The sequence below is a fragment of the Schistocerca americana genome, chromosome X, assembly GCF_021461395.2.
Source record: "Schistocerca americana isolate TAMUIC-IGC-003095 chromosome X, iqSchAmer2.1, whole genome shotgun sequence".
Classification (NCBI taxonomy): domain Eukaryota; kingdom Metazoa; phylum Arthropoda; class Insecta; order Orthoptera; family Acrididae; genus Schistocerca; species Schistocerca americana.
The window spans coordinates 256,827,849-256,847,878 of NC_060130.1; the positions used below are offsets into that span (position 1 = coordinate 256,827,849).

The window sequence follows — 20,030 nt, forward strand, 5'->3', positions numbered from 1 at the left end:
ATGAACAACTTGTGGTACCATTTAGTGGATTTTCTGATGCTGCCCACTGTCTTTATTACCATGTCACTTGTATCCACAGATCCCATTAATTTGTTGTAGTCCAGCACTGCTGTAGATTTTAATTTCTTCTGTCCTTTTTGACAATCCACCCTTGATGTTTCCACCATTTCTGCAGAGTGGGCCGTCGTAAACAACCACACATTTTTTTGTCACACCGTTTTAGTGCCAACTGTAATAGATACAAAACAGAAAGTAAACTCACATTTCTTTAGTTTTTCCCACTATGTTAGGCATATATTTTCTTACGTGCCTGACTGTACCACAAGCATTGGTTGCCCAGTCATAAACCGACAAAACAAGGCAGGGCTTATCTACAAATTGTCACAGTACAAGGTGTCTCTCTTTCGTAAATATGGTTCTACAATTGTAGCTACGTCATCTCCCGAGATGCCGAGGTCATATTTGTGATGTGAGCTGCAATAGGCAATGAAATCTAAAATATAATTTGTGTGGACATTGCAAATAATCAAAAGCTTTATTCCAAAATGGCTTCGTTTAGCAGGTATATACTGCTTGTTTTTTAATCTGCCTTTGAATAGTAGAAGGCTTTCATTTATGCATAATTTTTCGTAAGGGTAGAAGTTTTCTGTATATTGTTTTCTAAAGTGGTCCATTACTGGCCATAGCTTGTATAAATAGTCATTATTGTGAGGCTTTTTTAATAACTGGCAAAATGTAAAAACTTCAAGATATACTGAAATTGGTCTCTAGGTAGCAGTTTAGAAAACATTAGTGTGTGAATAACTGGGTTCTCAGATGAATATTGAGATAGGCTCAGTTTTCTTACTCTAGTCATGATAAAGATTGTGACAGTAAAGATGTAAATATCATTGATATTCACATCACTCTATATCCTTTGGATTTTCATCGGAACATGACCAGCAGCCACCATGTGAGAAAGGTATCTGTTAATTTCCTCACACAAAATATTGATATCCACACTAAAAACAGCTGAAATAAACTTAAAATGCTGTCATTGTGTACAATACCTTCCAGTCCAGAATTAAGTGTATCAGGCGTACATTTCTTCGGGTTCACGTTTTCACTTTTCCACATTATTTTTTGTTTTTCTTTGTTGTTCCGGTGCTTCTTCTTCTATGTCACTCTCTGTAGATTAATTTTCATCTTCAGTAGACAAGCCCAAGTTGAGAATTCTTTAGATATCGATGGAACAGCAGGAGTAGCACATATACCGTTCAGATGATAAATTGCTTTTGCCTTCAGAGTCACTACGTAGTATGAGGAAAAGAGCTTCCTCTGCAGTATATTGTTCCTCTGCCATATTTGTCTTCGTAGAAACAAAATGAGGAGTTGAACGCGTCAGTACAGAACGGAAACCAGGTGGGAAACCAGTAGTGCAACAAAAGCTGAAACTAGACTTTGAAACTGAATGCAACTGCCATCTGGTGACCCTGCAGCTAACTGCAGTCTTCCAAGACAGCCACTAGAGGCCACATAGTTAAAACTTCCACAGAAGTTGAGCGTAGTGAAGTGGAGAAATACCAAGAGAGGCCTAACTGCTAAAGCAGTCCACTGGCTGAGCGGCACAGGTGGAATCTGGTTTATATACCTGGTGGCCACTCAGTGCCTCAACGGTACAGTGAGTCCTTACCTATAGTACTTACATTGTTTGACAACATGTATTTTGCTATAGATTACTTTTAGTTCTATGCGACTTCCAGTTGCAAAACACAAACTGCTACACCTCTATTGCCTCTTACAACCAAATTTAGCCCCATCAAACTTTTAATCTCCTCAACTCAAGAAACAGAAAACTGGTATTGACAATAAAAGGATTCATTTCAAAAGCACAGAAGTGTTAATGTGGAAGGTCTAGTGACACCCATGATGGGAACTGTTATAAAAATATCTTTTCTGCTATCACTTTTGAGCTTCATCTTCTCTCCTCTTCTGTCTCAACAATTGAAATCATAACTCCCACCACCTTTCTGTTGTTGAATATAGGTACACTGAAAAAGCACACAACTAAGTTAATTTAACAAAAGAATCAATTCCCCCACAGTAGTGGTGATTCTGAGTAAAATGCCTTGCTAGTGGCCGTATACAGTTTCAGTTTTGTTCAACCAGCAGTGTCATTGTGGGATTTCAATGAAACAAAGTAATGTGGAACTGAGCGGTATGCTCATCTAACTAAATGCTTTTTGCTGCTCTGTATCTCTCTTACATTAGCACAGTCTAATTTAAAAAAACCCACTAATGACACTTTCAAATGACAATTGTGTTAGTACCCTAATCTGCTGCCTCAGGCAGACTCAATAAACCTGCAATTTGGTGCAGAAATTGTATTGTACATTGCAGAGTGAAATTGAAAAATTTAATAATCATCTAACTTGTGATTTTGTACACTAAAATCTTACTGAATCAGCAGTACTTTCATTTGCAGTTTATGTTGTCAAGATGAGTACACATTAAGGTAAACAACTGTACTTTATCATAAGTAGCAATATCCTGAGCAAAACATAATTGTTCAGAAAACTTCCTGTTTAAAAATGTGACCTTAATTGCCTAACCAACCATTGTAACATTTTGGTCAGACTCTACTGTGGCCTTATAGTGAGTGAGTGAGTGAGTGGCTATCTTTTCAACTAGTGCACTGCATCTTAATAAAGCAACATCAATTTAGTAGCTGTATGTAGAGCTACACAAATTTAACAAACTGACTGTAAGTGTCTGTTCTTTGTGGGAGCACTGCTGTCAAGGAAGTTATTACACAATTAAATTCATTGCCATCAAAAAATGCAACACTACAGTTGTCTGCAGTCTGTCCTGTTAAGATATTCGTTCATTTTCTCATCAAAATGTAATGCCATGTGTGTTTCTGAGAATTTTACTAACAGAATTATGTAGTTTAAAAATTCATGATTTCTTTTACAGCAATATATGGAGCAAGCTCACGAGTTGGTGTTCAATGAAAATGTGTTACTGCAAACTCTTGGATTTGACGTAGCAATTGATCATCCTCATACACATGTTGTTCGTTGCTGTCATATGGTCAGAGGTGAGTGAGTTTTGTATGCAATGTCTTGGGTTGTTCAGTTGAAATCTTAAAAGCTATAAGTTTATGATAATTATTTATGTAAGGTTATGTTGCTGTCACATGTAACAATTCATTGCAGAGTGAAATATGATATAGCGTATAAAAATATAATACATTCTGATGGCTTAAATTTATACAAAATCAAGTTCCATATATGAATAATTTAAAGTATTTTATAGCAGTAACTGGCTGAGTTTTGTTGTCATTCCATTTCTTCATAAACTCTTAATGCTCTTCCATCACTATGTTTTCCTCTGTAATTCAGGTTTTGAACACATGTAGGTTTTTAAATTCTCACAAAATTGTGGTGAGCATTGAGGCAGTCATCCCCCTGATACATCAGGTTGAAGATTCTCATTTGGCAAAACACTTTTTTAAAGGTATGCTGCCTCATAAACATTCTTCATTCTTCGATGGCTTTCTAGCAGTTGTTTCTTAGCAGCCAAGAAAGGAACAACAGTACGTTGGGCCTGTTTGGATGCTTTGGGTAACAATGTCACCATAGTTCACGTTTCCACATTTATTGCACACATATCGGAAAGAAGCAAATGCCACACTTTAATCTCTTGCCTATATGTTGGTGTGTATATACTCACTCGGCATTGCACTTCTTTGCATATAGCACATACACTGCAGTAACACTCTTAAATGGAAACTTTTTGGTTGTCCCTTGTATTTCCAAACTTGTTACAGTCAAGGAAATATCCATACACTGAACTGTTTAAGATGACTCAACAACACTTGCTTACATAGACTGTATCACGTACAGAAGTAAGACTTTACGTAACACATTATGTGATAATATTAATGATGTCAAATAATGTGGATGTTACATACAAATCAGAATTATGAATACAAAACTTGTATACCTGACTGACTGCTTAATAGAAGCGTTATGGTTGTGAATACTTGTGTGCAATTATATGTATGTGTGGCAATGGTATTTGGTGTGCTCTCAAATCTGTATTGGAAGTATCATTTTAATAATATTCAGGGACAAACTATTAAAATTATCCTTCCCAGATTGAGCTTGAAATTTCTTAGTGATAAATATGGTGAGTTTCATGCAGAAATATGAAAGCATTGCTACCCAGATTTTTTAGAGGCACTGTGTCATCTCGGTAAAACATGAATAAAGTGGGACCATATGTATGTGGCAGGTTTGGCAAACAAGCAGAAAATGGTATTTATTTTATTGTGTATGAGGCTTGCACATTCTAGGCACCATTCGAAGATAAGGCAAATTAGAGCTCGTACTGAGGCGTTCAGTCATTTTTCCCTAGTGTGATCTGCGAGTGGAACGGGGGGGGGGGGGGGGGGGGGGAGATATGATTTTGGCTAATGGAGTATATATGTAGATGTAGAAAACAGTGCACCTAAAGTGATTTAGTTATAGAATTTATTGTGCAACTACACATTGGATGGTGTGAATATCCTACAGGGTCTTACAAATTCTGCTTTAATGGAAAAAACCTAATATTTTTTTCAGTATGAAAAGCAGTAAGATAACTTGCTTGTACTACTAATGCCTGTGTGCTGTCTTTTTCCTGAATGCAGGTTATAGTTTCGTGGTAGAAACTTTGATACAAACAAGGATGAACTTTTCTCCATGCACCTTTATATGATTGAAGATTGAAACTTGTATCAGATACAGTGCTGAATGATTCCAGCACCTTTGTTGTGTTCTTCTTGTTGAAAGTATTATAATGCTATTGAACTTTAATCTGCCGGGAATTCTTCACTGGGGTGAAAGATTCATCAAAAGCATGAACGTATGCTCATATTGAACATTCTATTCTTGTACCTTCTCTTGCTTTTCATCTACACACATACTCTGCAAGCCCCATATGGTGAATGATGGTGGATACCTCCTACCACCACTATTCATTTCCTTTCCTGTTCTACTTGCACATAGTAAGGGAAAAACAACTGTCTCTAAATACAAGCCCTAATGTCTCCATTTTATCTTCATGGTCCTTAGGCAAAATGTATGTTGGCAGCAGTAGAATCATTCTGCAGTCAGCCTCAAATGCCGATTCACTAAATTTCCATAATAATGCCTTGTGAAAAAAGCATTGTCTTTCATCCAGGGATACCCATTTGAGTTCATGAAGCATCTCCATAATACTTGGGTGTAGGTCAAACCTACTGCATACCTGCCAACTCTCCCGATTTTTCTCCCACCTCACAGTTATTCCATTATTTCTCCCTATTTTTAGCATATATAATATATATTTGATAATATATATTTGATTTGAAAAAATGCCATTACAGTTTTTTTTTCTCCAATGGAGGGAAGTCCTTAACTCACTAGTCACTTTTAATCAATATATGTATTGAAATTTATAGTATTCAGGAAGTTACACATGACCTGTTTATCATATGTTTGTGTGTCGTCATTGTACTTACGTGAAGTCACTTATTATCCTACGCTTTTACAATTGGTGCCTTGTATGTCATGTATTTATAATTATGTGATGTCATAGGGAAAGGCTCATATCTGTTATCTCAAGATTATATTGGAAATGAGCTGCTGTTTTTGGCCATTTGGACCTCCCAAATTTTGAAACTGAATTTTGGCTTTTGAAAGATGGCGGGTATGCTACCGGTAACAAATCTAACAGCATGCTTCTGAATTGCATCGATGTCTTCCTTTAATCTGACATGATGGGGATCCCAAACACTGTACCAGTACTCAAGAATGGGTTGCACTAGCATTGTATAAACCACCTCCTTTATAGATGAACTACTCTTTCCGAAAATTCTCCCAATAAAACAGAGTGGAGCACTCACCTTCCCTTCTACCAATCAACCTGACTGTCAAGCAGCACACCACTCATGCTGTATTTGAACATTACAGGATAATTTTTCTTAGTCATCTGCATTAACTTACATTTTTCTACATTTAGAGCAAGAAATCATTCATGACACTAACTACAGTCAGTCAATGACAACACCTTCCTGTACATCACAGTGGCATCAGCAAACAGCTGTAAGTTGCTGCTTACCCTGTCCGTCAGATCATTTATGTATATAGAGAATAGGAGTGGTCCTATCACACTTCACTGGGGCAGTTCTGATGATACTATTGTCTCTGATGAACAGTTGCTGTTGAGGTCAATGTACTGGATTCTATTACTTGAAAAGTCTTTGAGCCACACACGTCTGGGAACCTAATATATATGCTCAGATCTTTGTCAGTAGTCATCCATATTTAAAATTAGCTTACATTCATTTTACCATGTTAGTATTTTCTCTATTTGGAATTTACTAAAGTTACTCAATGAAAATACTTTACTATACAAAACCTGTGTTATTAGCCTACACACTGAATGTGCTATTCACTTTGACCATCTCACATATTCATTCAGGTTTTTCCATTGTTTCAACAAACATCTGTATCTCATACTAATCTTGTGTTGTCAAATTTAAGGGCCTCTCAAAATCTTTACAAGAGCAGCAAAGTCAGGATGTCTTTTCAGTGAGAAACTGGAAAGTGTAATCTGTGAAAATAGAGTGTGGTGTCTGTTCATTTTAAGCCAAACAAGGCACATAAAGATTTATTCCATTATTTACGTGACAGTAAGTCTCACAATCAGTGCCTCTCTTTGGGTTGATTGCCAAAACAGGTCTACTTACGATGTGTAGGTTGCTAACTAAAATAGACTGGAACTTAGTTTTGAGAAGCCTTATCAGGAGAAATGCATTTTTCCAACCTCTGTCTGTCCTGATTCGTGACTTGTTGGGGAAAGTGAAAATATTGGAGGAGTTGAGATGAGATTGCATAAGGGTGTTTGACTTGACTGCTGAAGTTGTGCACCTTTATGTCATCTTCTTTCAGGTGGAGAGGGAAACAAGTATGGGAGGGGGAATTGTAATGAGGTAACAGCTACAGCGGAGTTGAATTTTTTTTAAAAATATGAGACAGTTATTTGGGAGTGTGAAAACTTAATGTTGTTCAAAGGCACACCAGTCTCCTCCAATACGAAGTTCTTCTCTAGCCATCCTATTATTGTTATTGTAAAAAATTATTTTGTGTATGTGTGTGGGTTGGTTGTGTCAAGTTGTTGACGACATAGTGGATTTAACTCGTGCTTCCAACTGATGGGAAATTCTAAGATGTGTTGTAACCTCTAGGAATTTATATTAATATATTATTTCTACATTGTTTGTTGTGAACAGAAATAACTGATGAAAATTGCATTTCTTTAATATATCTTAAATGTAACTATCCTAAAAAATACCGTATTTCTCGACTCTAAGCCGCATCTGAGAAATGAGACTCGAAATCAAGGAAAAAAAAAAATAATTCCTGAATCTAAGCTGCACCCAAAGTTTGAGACTCGAAATTCAAGAGGAGAGAAAAGTCTTAGACCGCACCTCCAAATCGAAACAAAGTTGGTCAATTGTAACATGAGCCACAATTAGGTCGAATGGATGAAGATACAGCTACAGAAGTTTCGTTCGAGTCGTAAGCTTAACAGTTAAGCTTGACCAAGTACCCATTGCTATGTGTCAGGCACTACGTCCATATTTCTACGATGTTTATGTCACTCTAAGCTGAAAATGCGTTATTGTACTGTGTCATGCATTGTTTGTCGCATTCTGATGATGAGTGTTTACGACCTGTCGCCGCTCGTGTCATGGTTTGCTTTTATGTGTGCTACCGCCGCTTACAATAAAAAAAAAGAAGAGAGGAATTGTCTCATTAGTGAAACAATGGCAAGAGACTGCTATTTGTTGTTACTTACACTATTGCTTTCTTTGATAATGGTCAACAAGAACCAAATAATAGACTGCATATGATAAATGGTGTTCTGAACGACAGTTTAGTGAAAATTTTTCTCAGTTTGAAAATCGTTGGAGGCGCCTCTTTAGTACATTACATTCTCCTCTTTAGTACATTACATTCTGCACAGAAATTAGAGTCATCTTAGATTTAAAAATCTAGTTAGTTGCCTTGCTTCATTTCTGACTATCACTATTCAGCATAAGAATAATACGAATATAAACATGATATGATATGTGTATTCTTCCGCATTTGCTGTTGTCTCACTCTAGTTTCGTAGTTTCTTAGGCAGACAGGATTTAAATGAGATATCAGCAAACACACAAGAATACATGGCATAATGTTTACATTATTCTACCTTTTCTTAGAATTTATTTACTGATACAGAGGTTTTGGCACCAGTATTTATCTTTGTGACTGCAAGCATGCCTGTATAGCGCTACATATATTCGACGGCAGTAGTTAGTTGTGGCGGCACCTACCAACATTTTTCAGAACTTCCGCTTACTTTGCACTCTATTCTAAGCCGCAGGCAGTTTTTTGGATTACAAAAACCAGAAAAAAAAGTGTGGCTTAGATTAGAGTAAATACGGTACGAGTTGTTCATGTACTTATAGATACACAGATGAGAAAAGTTTCAACAATAATGTTATTTCCCCCTCTTTTGTTTCCGATCCTGCTTCTGTTGACCTCTGGATGTGTCCTCTGAAATTGACAGCCAGTAAAGATCTTGCACAAACATCATACTTCATGGCTTCTAACAGGTATGCAAACCAATTTCCAATTTTTTGCTGCATGTTATATTTAGATCTGGTAATCACTTTTGAATGTAATAGTTTTGAAAAGCTATAACAGTGCTTCAGTACTTTAGCTGTGTCTTAAAGCAAATAACAATGTTTTCACATTTTCATGCATGATTAATGGAATTTTAATTTGAACCCTTGAATAATAGGGAGAATTGGTATTGTGTGACTGAGGTATGTCCTGAACTACATAAAACTGGAACACCCCCCCCCCCCCCCCCACACACACACAGAGGGATGTATATATATATGTATATATGTGTGTGTGTGTGTGTGTGTGTGTGTGTGTGTGTGTGTGTGTGTGTTCCATATTGAAGTCTTTGTGTTTTACATGCTGTGTTAAAGTAAGAAGGCATTCGTGTGCTCACAATAATTTTGTGCAATTTGTATTACATTAGAAAGAATTAAGTAAGTCAGTCAAGAGTTTACAGGTGTGCTGTGTGGAAGATGAGCAATACACAAAATATTGTAATTAAGCATTTCAGGCAAAGTTTAATGTAGCAATAAATGAGTTTTGTTTGTTGCATTTACTTAAGAAGATGTAGTAGTTAGTTTAACATTTTGATTTGCCAAGAAGAAATGAGCTGGTGTAGGTTGTTGATCATTTTCAGGACTATTGCACACTTAAAGTGAGCATCAGAGTTAAAGTGAGCATCAGAGTTAAAGTGAACATAACATCCGCAGTAGTTCAGGGGTTGTGATGTGTCAGGTGGAGGTAGGATTGACATTTAAACATACAAAAGGGAAGGAAGGATCTCTGATGAAAAATTGAGTTATTCAGTCACAGTTGTTAAAGATAATATTCAGTGTGACTGGCGTTGTTTCCTCTGTAGTTGAGCACTTGGAGTGTGTATGCTGTTAAAATTGAAGATGGTATGTCATTGTAGTCTGTTTAACATCAAACTGAACCATATTTCATCTTGGCATTTTTCACATAAAGAAATCATTGTCAAAGGTGAAAAGAGTAGTAAGCGACAGAAATATTCTCAGGACCAAATGATGACTGATCTTTGTGCTCGTAGACTAACAGAGGCCTGGCCAACATTTGCACTCCCAGTGTACGCTCAGACTCTGCGAGCGCATTAGAGTCTGCTGAGTGCTCTGGCTTCGCCAGCACTGTGCTATTCTGAGGAAGTGTGTGTGAGACAGCTGATGGCTACACATGCAGGAAACATGGGAAGACTTAATTGCAACACAGTGCAACTATTTCTAAGAGACGAATGATGCAGCATACTTTTATAAGCTGGCATTTTACACGTGTGTCTATTTTCAAGTTTTAATTTTTGGCAAAGCAATTTCTTATGCAGATTATAATCTATTAAACCCAAATGATATCAGAGCTTTGTCAATTTCAGAAGAGAAGAAAAAATGTTTACCCATGTTGTTGAACCAAATATTGAAATAACTTTAGCAGCTTGTCTGTGTAATTTAGGATACCTCTCTTGGGGGTAATATTTTATAAGTCTTGTAAATACTTGGACAGGACGAACAGGTCATTGAGCTGGATGTTCCATTGTATATCTATCACCTCAAGCCAGAAGTAATGAGGTATGTTAGCAGCGAAAATGGAAAACAATCTGACAAATAAATAAAAATCTACTTTCAGTCTTGCAATGTCTTGCAATTTCTTTGAGAACTTGTGATGAATTGTTTCAATTACTGAAATGTATTCAGTCATGTCTGGTCCACAAATGGCTGCCATGAGTTGTGGAAAATGTTTCATGTAATGAACACAAAGCTGAATTTTCCACAGGGTTAATTTTTGTTTGATAGCATCATTCTTGTCCTCCACATTTATTACCAAATGATTCTCCTTTTGCATTGAGACTCACAAAAAATTCAAATCATTTGTGATGTCAACAATTAAATATTTTGTTACCACTCTACTTACATTTAACTCAGCTTTATTCCCTAACAGGCACCTTCAGTTCAGCTAGCATTCGCTATCATTTGTTGGGGGGGGGGGGGGGGGGGGGGAAGAAAAGAAATGCTTTGTGTCATCTTTGTGGCTGGTGTTGTAATGATGTTTTAGTAAATGTTTTTCCAGCTCATATCAGTTGCTATGGCATATTAAGCCCTTTGCTTGGCCATTAAATGATAAATAAAAGGAAGGCAGTTTCCATCTGTCATTGAACAATTGGCTTCTCCACTTTTTCTTTTTTGGAAAACACGTAAGTGCCTTAGTACTAATGCAGAACATAAATCTAATTTAATGCAAGTAATGTTGTCAGCAAACTGTTTGGCATCTGACAGTGCAACTGTCCAGCTCTAGCAGCATCCCACTGCAGCCTTCATTGTCCTCTTCATCCTAACCCTTCAGCCGTGCTTGCCACTATGTTTGGAGCACTAGGCAAGAATGCAACTGGAGCGCTCGTGCTCACGGAGCACTGTTTGGCCAGGCCTGGCCCAACACTTACCCTCTTGGTACCAAGTTACACTAGTCATATAACCAAGAATAAACCAAAACAGAGCTTGTGGATTAGCCATTTGGGAACTTTGATATGCTTTGTAATGTCTACACAGAGGTAAGACATATGCTGATAAAAGAGTAAGTGGATGTACTAATCTTTGGTGAGTCATGAGCAGCACTACACCCACCTGTTTTATTTTTATAAAGGAAGTAACAGTCTGCTGGTATCCTACTGAAGATAATAGCCAATGTGACTGAATGAAGTGCTGCAGGATTTATACTGGTCATGGCTTCAAGAGCAGGACTCAAATACCTGTCTGACCACCCTGAGTTAATTTTTCACTGCTTTCTCAACATTGCCAGATGAATACCGTAATTGTTTATTCAGTAATGGCATTGTCAGTTCTTTCTGTAAACTATAGACAAATGAATAAATGGTCTCTGATGATCATTATGTTCTGAGATAGGAAACCTTTTGAATTCTTTTAGCAGTCATTGCAAAATATAGAAATAATGCATTTTTCAGTACTCACAAGGGGAGGCCACGGCATTGGGATCACGGATTTACTTCAAACTTTGTACACCTTTAGTAGGCCATGAAAAGGACGTAACGTACAAGTAGCAAGGTGAAGTTTTATGCATCTGTTATGTATTACATGTATCAGTGCATAGGTGCTGGATCTTAAGAGTTTACGATGGTCAAGTGGTTTGCTTTCGAGCTACATAACACGAACATGTATGGGACAACGATTTGACTCCCATCCAAACTTTATTTTTAATATATATATTTCTTTACATCATTGGTCATATTATTTAATGTATATGACATTTGAGAGATAATATAACTTAAAAAAACAATAGTGAATTTCATGTTATTTGGCTACTTGCTATTTTTAAATAAATTTGACTGTTAGAACAAACATATTTGTAAGTATTGACAAGTAAATGATGAAATGGATAGTTTTTCCTGAAAATGTATGCCTGCCATGATTTCCAAAATCCATTACACACAATCTGGTAAGGTACTCGGAACTACTTTGTACCTCAACACTTTGAGCTGCAGGCACAGAGGCATGCCCCATTTGGCAGTTAACCCGCGTAGTGGTGAGATGTTGCTAATGTAGCAGGAACGAGTAGTGTAGGTGAACATTTTTTTGAGTGTCACCGAATTTACTATTGTACTATAAAAATGAAGGTTTGAGTGGGACTAGAACCACCGCCTCATCCACGTTCATCCTACAAAGCTCAAACACTAACCACCTGACCACCATGAACTCTTTAACGCCTAGCACCTATGCACAAATAAATGTGTTACATAATAGACAAGTAAAACTTCTCTTCTGATTTTCTCAGTATTGCCACAGTAGTGCACCTTACCATTTGCACATTATGTTGTTTTGATGGCCTACTAAAGGTGTGAAAAGTTTGTAGTAAATCCATGATCCCAATGTTGTGGCTTCCCTTTGTCAGATGGGGAGCAATAAATAAGTATAGGAAGTTCTGAAGCAGAAGGTTGCAAATACTGCCTGTCCATCCACATTGAGATTTTATGTAGTTTGTGTGTATTAATTCTGGGGAATATCTGAATGGTTTCTTCTAAACTGTCGCTAATTTCCTTCTCTATCCTTGTGCAACTGATGTCTTGCTGTCTCTGTGTGGCATAATGCCTCAGCATTCATTATTAACATGACAGGAGATAAAAGCTTCATTTTTATGAATAATTATGGCAGTGATCTGAGTGGTGGATAGACATTTAAAATAGTGATGAATACTTAAACTTTTAAACTCTTTGCTCTTCAGAGTAGGTGCTTTAAATAGGTGTACACACACATTTTGTACTATGGAGCTTTACTGGTATGTTTAATGATCCAGGACGAGGAAGGTGGGCTAGAAGAAGATTTCTGAGAGTTGCATAGAGTGAAGACTCACCTGAAAGAGTCATAAGGATGAAAGAATGCAGTGTAAGGTAGATAGACAACCAAACAAATAAATAAATAAAATTAAAAAGAAGGTTGGTAATAGAGTAAAGCCAGCAAAAATTAGTAAATTATGAAATCACAAGAGGGAGGCTTGGAATCAGAATGAAATAGAGTAATAAACAGAAGTAGGGCAGAGTAATGGAAAGGAGGTGTTGACATGGAAACATATACAAGCAGAGACTTAGTTCAGGAGAAATGCCAGACTGTAGGATGTACTGGAAGGGCAGCCGCAGATGCGCACAATTCATAGTTGTTCATATTGTAGTGGGATTGATATGATAAAAGTTATGAGCTATTTAATCAACTATACTAGAACGGAATGTACTTTGCACTTCGTTGTGAAATTTGCCCATGGTCAAGGTTTGGAGTTGAACATGGACCAGAGAATGTGCATTTGTCAATCTCAAATGGAACACTACATGGTAGCTGCAACTAAAGGTCTTGCTAAAGCCTTTCCTGTTGGAATGATCAGTACCTACTTATTGACTGACTAATTATGTATCTGTGTGTTTTGAGGTTGTGGAACAAGGAGATTAATTTTTAATTGCTGAGACAAGTTTAGGATACCAGTAATGACATGAGCATCTCAAGGCAATAGTCCTGTAGACCATTCCATGCTATAGTGCTCACACACAGGTTTTATCATGTCTGGAAGTGAAGGAGTGTATAGGGGAACTCGGCAAGCATTGCCTGAGATCAAGTTTGGCAAACCTAAGGTTCCAGAGGGGGGGGGGGGGGGCGGGGGGGCTGGGGAGTGTGGCTAGATCCCTGTTTCTTATAAACTCCACACATTACAGCAGCACTGTGTTTTATTTTGTAACTTTCTTTTTTGACGTCTCATTCAGTGGCACATTATCATAGAATACACCGCTATTTATCAGAACAACACAATAACTTGCCATGTGGCATGGTGGCGGAATATAATGTTCAAAGAGACTGGAAAACTTAGTTTAACTTCCATGGTTGTAATGTTGGCAGAAAAGTGTTTTGGCATAAAACTTAAGTTGAACAGTTCATAGAGGAAGTAATAGATGTTTAGGCAGAATACAAGGCATTTAGGCAGAACCCATCTTAGATTGCAGTCTGTGGAGTGTTGGTTGCACTACAATTGTATTAAACTGCACAACTGCATGTTTGATGTGAATTAATTCCTGTTTCTGTAGTTTCTCATGGCATGTAAATAGAGCCTATTAATTGTACTAAAAACCCTCCAGCAGCTTGAGCAAGCCTTTGCATAGTACTTTCACCCACCTACCCAAAAGACTTTAGGTGTTCAGTTTTCTTGAAAAGACTTCTACAAATATATTAGTAAATAACGACAATAGACCTTGTTCTTTGATGTTGAACATATTTATCATTATTTGAAAAAAGGAGGTAATTAAAATTTTTCTTGGTGATGGCTTGGTGCAAGTGAGGTTCAATTTTGAAACTATTGATGTTGAAGGGTGAAATATTTCTCATGTATCTAGAAGATGGTACACTGCACCATATAATCAACTGATAACCAATGTACAAGGTGCATTCAAGTTCTAAGGCCTCCGATTTTTTTTCTCCGGACTGGAAAGAGATAGAAACATGCGCATTGTTTTAAAATGAGGCTGCGTTCATTGTCAATACGTCCCAGAGATGGCAGCACCGTACGGCAGATGGAATTTTACCGCCAGTGGTGAGAATGAGAACTGTTTTAAATACTTAAAATGGCGACGTTTTCCTTACTTGAACAGCGTGCAATCATTCGTTTTCTGAATTTGCGTGGTGTGAAACCAATTGAAATTCATCGACAGTTGAAGGAGACACGTGGTGATGGAGTTATGGATGTGTCAAAAGTGCATTCGTGGGTGTGACAGTTTAATGAAGGCAGAACATCGTGTGACAACAAACCGAAACAACCTCGGGCTCGCACAAGCCGGTCTGACGACATGATCGAGAAAGTGGAGAGAATTGTTTTTGGGGATCGGCGAATGACTGTTGAACAGATCGCCTCCAGAGTTGGCATTTCTGTGGGTTCTGTGCACACAATCCTGCATGACGACCTGAAAATGCGAAAAGTGTTATCCAGGTGGGTGCCACGAATGCTGACGAACGACCACATGGCTGCCCGTGTGGCATGTTACCAAGCAATGTTGACGCGCAACAACAGCATGAATGGGACTTTCTTTTTGTCGGTTGTGACAATGGATGAGACATGGATGCCATTTTTCAATCCAGAAAGAAAGCGCCAGTCAGCTCAATGGAAGCACACAGATTCACCGCCACCAAAAAAATTTTGGGTAACCGCCAGTGCTGAAAAAATGATGGTGTCCATGTTCTGGGACAGCGAGGGCGTAATCTTTACCCATTGCGTTCCAAAGGGCACTACGGTAACAGGTGCATCCTACGAAAATGTTTTGAAGAACAAATTCCTTCCTGCACTGCAACAAAAAGGTCCGGGAAGGGCTGCGCGTGTGCTGTTTCACCAAGACAACGCACCCGCACATCGAGCTGACGTTACGCAACAGTTTCTTCGTGATAACAACTTTGAAGTGATTCCTCATGCTCCCTGCTCACCTGACCTGGCTCCTAGTGACTTTTGGCTTTTTCCAACAATGAAAGACACTCTCTGTTGCTGCACATTCACCAGCCGTGCTGCTATTGCTTCAGCGATTTTTCAGTGGTCAAAACAGACTCCTAAAGAAGCCTTCGCTGCTGCCATGGAGTCATGGCATCAGCGTTGTGAAAAATGTATACGTCTGCAGGGCAATTACGTCGAGAAGTAATGCCAGTTTCATAGAGTTCGAGTGAGTAGTTAATTAGAAAAAAAATCGGAGGCCTTAGAACTTGAATGCACCTTGTAAGATCGTGTGGTGTACCTTCACAAACATGACTGCCTCAAATAATTTTTGATTAATAGAATCCAGTATGTTATAGTGGATTTAGAATGTTCAGCAGCAACAAAAGTGACATAAAGTGTGTCCCAAAAAGGTGTTATAAGATCACTAATGTTTTCAGAGTACATAAATGGTTTATGATATATCTAAACCATGAAGAAGATCAGAACTAGAATGATTTAGGATAGTAAGGTTTATCATATAGGGTCAACACTTCCGTTCCCTATAGGAAAGTATTGTTGCTGGATGATTTAAGGAAGTGCGCACTTACTTGGTCTGTTTTCTACTTGCTGCACTGAATGCTGACATCAGTTAGATGTTGATAAATGTTAGAAAATGCCCATAAACAAGGGAAATAACCTGATTATATCTGATGATGTTATTGGTGGTAATCTTTTGGGACCCTCATTTCTTAAATAGTTGAGGATAAAATTATAAAATGATATGAAATGGACCAAACATGAAATCAATCATAGGGAAGGCAACTGGAGAACTTTGTTTAGTTAGGCACATTCTGTTAATGAAACTGCATACCATTCAATAGTGTGACTTAGACTAGAGTACTGGTGCACTTTTTTGTGATGTTCCTTATCCATTAGGTGTGGCAGGGGCGTGGAAGGACTTTAGAGGCATATTGCTAGGATTGTAACTGGTTGATATAAAATGAAACAGATACATGAGGAACTTAAATGAGAATCCTTTGAAGGAAAGTAACATTATTCTTATGAAACTGTGCCGTGTTACAGAACTTTATAGGTTAAGTATTTTGTGTGCACTATGCAACAGTCCTGCTGCCTTCATTGTACATCTTCAATTGGGACCATAAGAATAAGACTAAACAGATTCAAGTATGTATGGAAGGCAATAATGTATCATTTTTCTTCTCCTACATAGGGAATATGACTGACAGTGACTAATATTGGTACGAAGCAAATACACTACTGGCCATTAAATTTGCTACACCAAGAAGAAATGCAGATGATAAACGGGTATTCATTGGACAAATATATTATACTAGAACCGACATGTGATTATATTTTCACATAATTTGGGTGCATAGATCCTGAGAAATCAGTAACCAGTACAACGACCTCTGGCCGTAATAACAGCCTTGATATGCCTGAGCATTGAGTCAAACAGAGCTTGGATGGCGTGTACAGGTACAGCTGCCCGTGCAGCTTCAACACGATACCACAGTTCATCAAGAGTAGTGACGGGCGTATTGTGACAAGCCAGTTGTTCGGCCACCATTGACTAGACGTTTTCAGTTGGTGAGAGATCTGGAGAATGTGGTGGCCAGGGCAGCAGTCGAACATTTTCTGTATCCAGAAAGGCCTGTACAGGACATGCAACATTCGGTCATGCATTATCCTGCTGAAATGTATGGTTTCGCAAGGATCGAATGAAGGGTAGAGCCACAGGTCGTAATATATCTGAAATGCAATGTCCACTGTTCAAAGTGCCGTCAATGCGAACAAGAGGTGACCGAGACGTGTAACCAATGGCACCCCATACCATCACGCCGGGTGATACGCCAGTATGGCGATGACGAATACACGCTTCCAATGTGCGTTCACCGCGATGTCGCCAAACACGGATGCAACCATCTTGATGATGTAAACAGAACTTGGATTCATCCGAAAAACTGATGTTTTGCCATTCTTGCTCCCAGGTTCGTCGCTGAGTACACCATCGCAGGCGCTCCTGTCTGTGATGGAGCGTCAAGGGTAACCGCAGCTATGGTCTCCGAGCTGATAGTCCATGCTGCTGCAAACGTCGTCGAACTGTTCGTGCAGATGGTTGTTGTCTTGCAAACGTCCCCATCTGTTGACTCGGGGATCGAGACGTGGTTGCACGATCTGTTACAGCCATGCAGATAAGATGCCTGTCATCTCGACTGCTAGTGATACGAGACCGTTGGGATCCAGCACGGCGTTCCCCATTACCCTCCTGAACCCACAGATTCCATATTCTGCTAACAGCCATTGGATCTCGACCAACGCGAGCAGCAATGTCGCGATACGATAAACCGCAATCGTGATAGGCTACAATCTGACCTTTATCAAAGTTGGAAACGTGATGGTAAGCATTTCTCCTCCTTACACGAGGCATCACAACAACGTTTCACCAGGCAACGCCGGTCAACTGCTGTTTGTGTATGAGAAATCGGTTGGAAACTATCCTCATGTCAGCACATTGTAGGTGTCACCACTGGCGCCAACCTTGTGTGAATGCTCTGAAAAGCTAATCATTTGCATATCATAGCATCTTCTTCATGTCAGTTAAATTTCGCGTCTGTAGCACGTAATCTTCGTGGTGTAGCAATTTTAATGGCCAGTAGTGTACATTTATTGATTTTGAGGTACAATACCGTAATCTCTTTCAAAGTAGTCTCCTTGGTAATGCACACACTTCTCCCAGCACTTCTGCAATTGTTGGAAACACTTCTGGAACACATCTTTTGGAATGGTGATCAGCTGGGCTGTGGTGTTCCACATGATATCTTCTCTTCACCCAAAATCATGTTCCTTTCAGGGGCATTAACGACTTGGGAAATAGCCAGAAGTGACATGCAACAATGTCCGACAGGAATGTTGTTCTTGGTGAAGAAAGTTCAAATGAGATGTGCAGATTGGACAGAAATGTTATCACCATAATCCCGCCATTTTTTGCTGGCCGCTGATCTGGTCATTTGCACCACACAGCGTCACAATGGTGATGAAGAACCTCCTGGTAGTATTCATTTATGATGATTTGGCCTTGTGAAGTGTGTTGATGATGCACCACTCCATGAGAAATGGCCAACATGATGTATAATCTTTGTCGTAGCTGTATTTAATATTAGAATATTAGAGTATTGGTATCAGCATGTTAGCTTCAGAGAAATTGTGAATACCTGTGGAATAATTCTGTCAGGATTGTTTGAAAACAGCTTCTGGCTGAATGTAAGAAATACTCATTGTTGGGTGTGTGAAAATCCACTGTAGCTGAGGCAGGTTGAACATGGCAGGCAGTGAAGTGGGAACATTCAGTGTGGGATTATAGGAGGCTGTGTAATTGCTCCTCACTTGTGAATGGCAGCTAGCTATAATTGTAGAAAAATGTAAGGTAATGCAGATGGAAATAGGAAAAACAAACCCATAATATTTGAATACAGCGTCAGTAGTGTGCTGCTTGACACATTCACATCGATTAAATGTGTAGGCATAATGTTGCAAAGTGATATGGAATGGAATGATCATGTAAGGATGATAGTATGGAAGCTGAATGGTAGACTTTGATTTATTTGGAGACTTTTAGAGAATTGGTGGTTTGTCTGTAAAGGTTACAAGTGCAATCCATTCCATGTGTTCGCTATCTGCATCATGTCGGACTAAAGGAAGACACTGAAGAAAGCCAAAGGTGGGCTGCTAGATTTTTTTTACCAGTAGATTCAAACAATGTGCAAGTATTGCGGAGATGCTTTGGAAACTCAACTGGGAATCTTTGGAAGGAAGGTGACGTTATTTTCAAGGAACACTTCTGAGAAAATTTAGAAAACCAGCATTTGAAGTTGACTGCAGAATGATTCTACTGCTGCCAATGTATGTTCCATGTAAGGACCGCGAAAATAAGAGGAATTTTGGCTCATACAGAGGCATAAAGACAGTTGTTTTTGCCTCACTGTATTTGTGAGGGGAACAGGAAAGGAAATGGCCAGTAGTGGTACAGTACCCTCCGCCATGCCCTGTACACTTGCAGAGTGTGGATTTGGATGTAGATGTAGCTGTGCTGCATTGAAAAGATTGTAGCTTCTGACTATTCACACAATTTATTATCCAAGCATTACTGACTCTTCTATGGGAAGTACGCATTGATATAAACAGATGTATGTGATGCCAGCATGGCGGGTTCCTTGCTCACTGTTTACGTGTGGTTAGGAAAGTGCTAATCCAGCTCTTTCCTGGTCACTGGATAGAATGTCAAAGCGTTAAAAGTTAGCCCGGATGCTATCCAGTGTGGCACTATTGGACTGTTTTCTCTGGGATAAGTTCAAAGATGAAGTGATAATATTGGTACATCCT

The 20,030-nt window shown here is 38.7% G+C and overlaps 1 protein-coding gene across 2 annotated transcripts in view; it reads left to right on the forward strand.

Annotated features, from left to right (window-relative positions):
• The window catches only part of LOC124554695 (cyclin-T-like), a 115,481-nt gene that overhangs the window by 26,836 nt on the left and 68,615 nt on the right, over positions 1-20,030 (forward strand). For both annotated transcript variants that reach the window (XM_047128321.1, XM_047128320.1), the window contains exons 3-4: positions 2,956-3,079; positions 8,626-8,671. In XM_047128321.1, the coding sequence (XP_046984277.1) occupies positions 2,956-3,079; positions 8,626-8,671 (170 nt within the window). The remainder of the gene's footprint in view (positions 1-2,955; positions 3,080-8,625; positions 8,672-20,030) is intronic.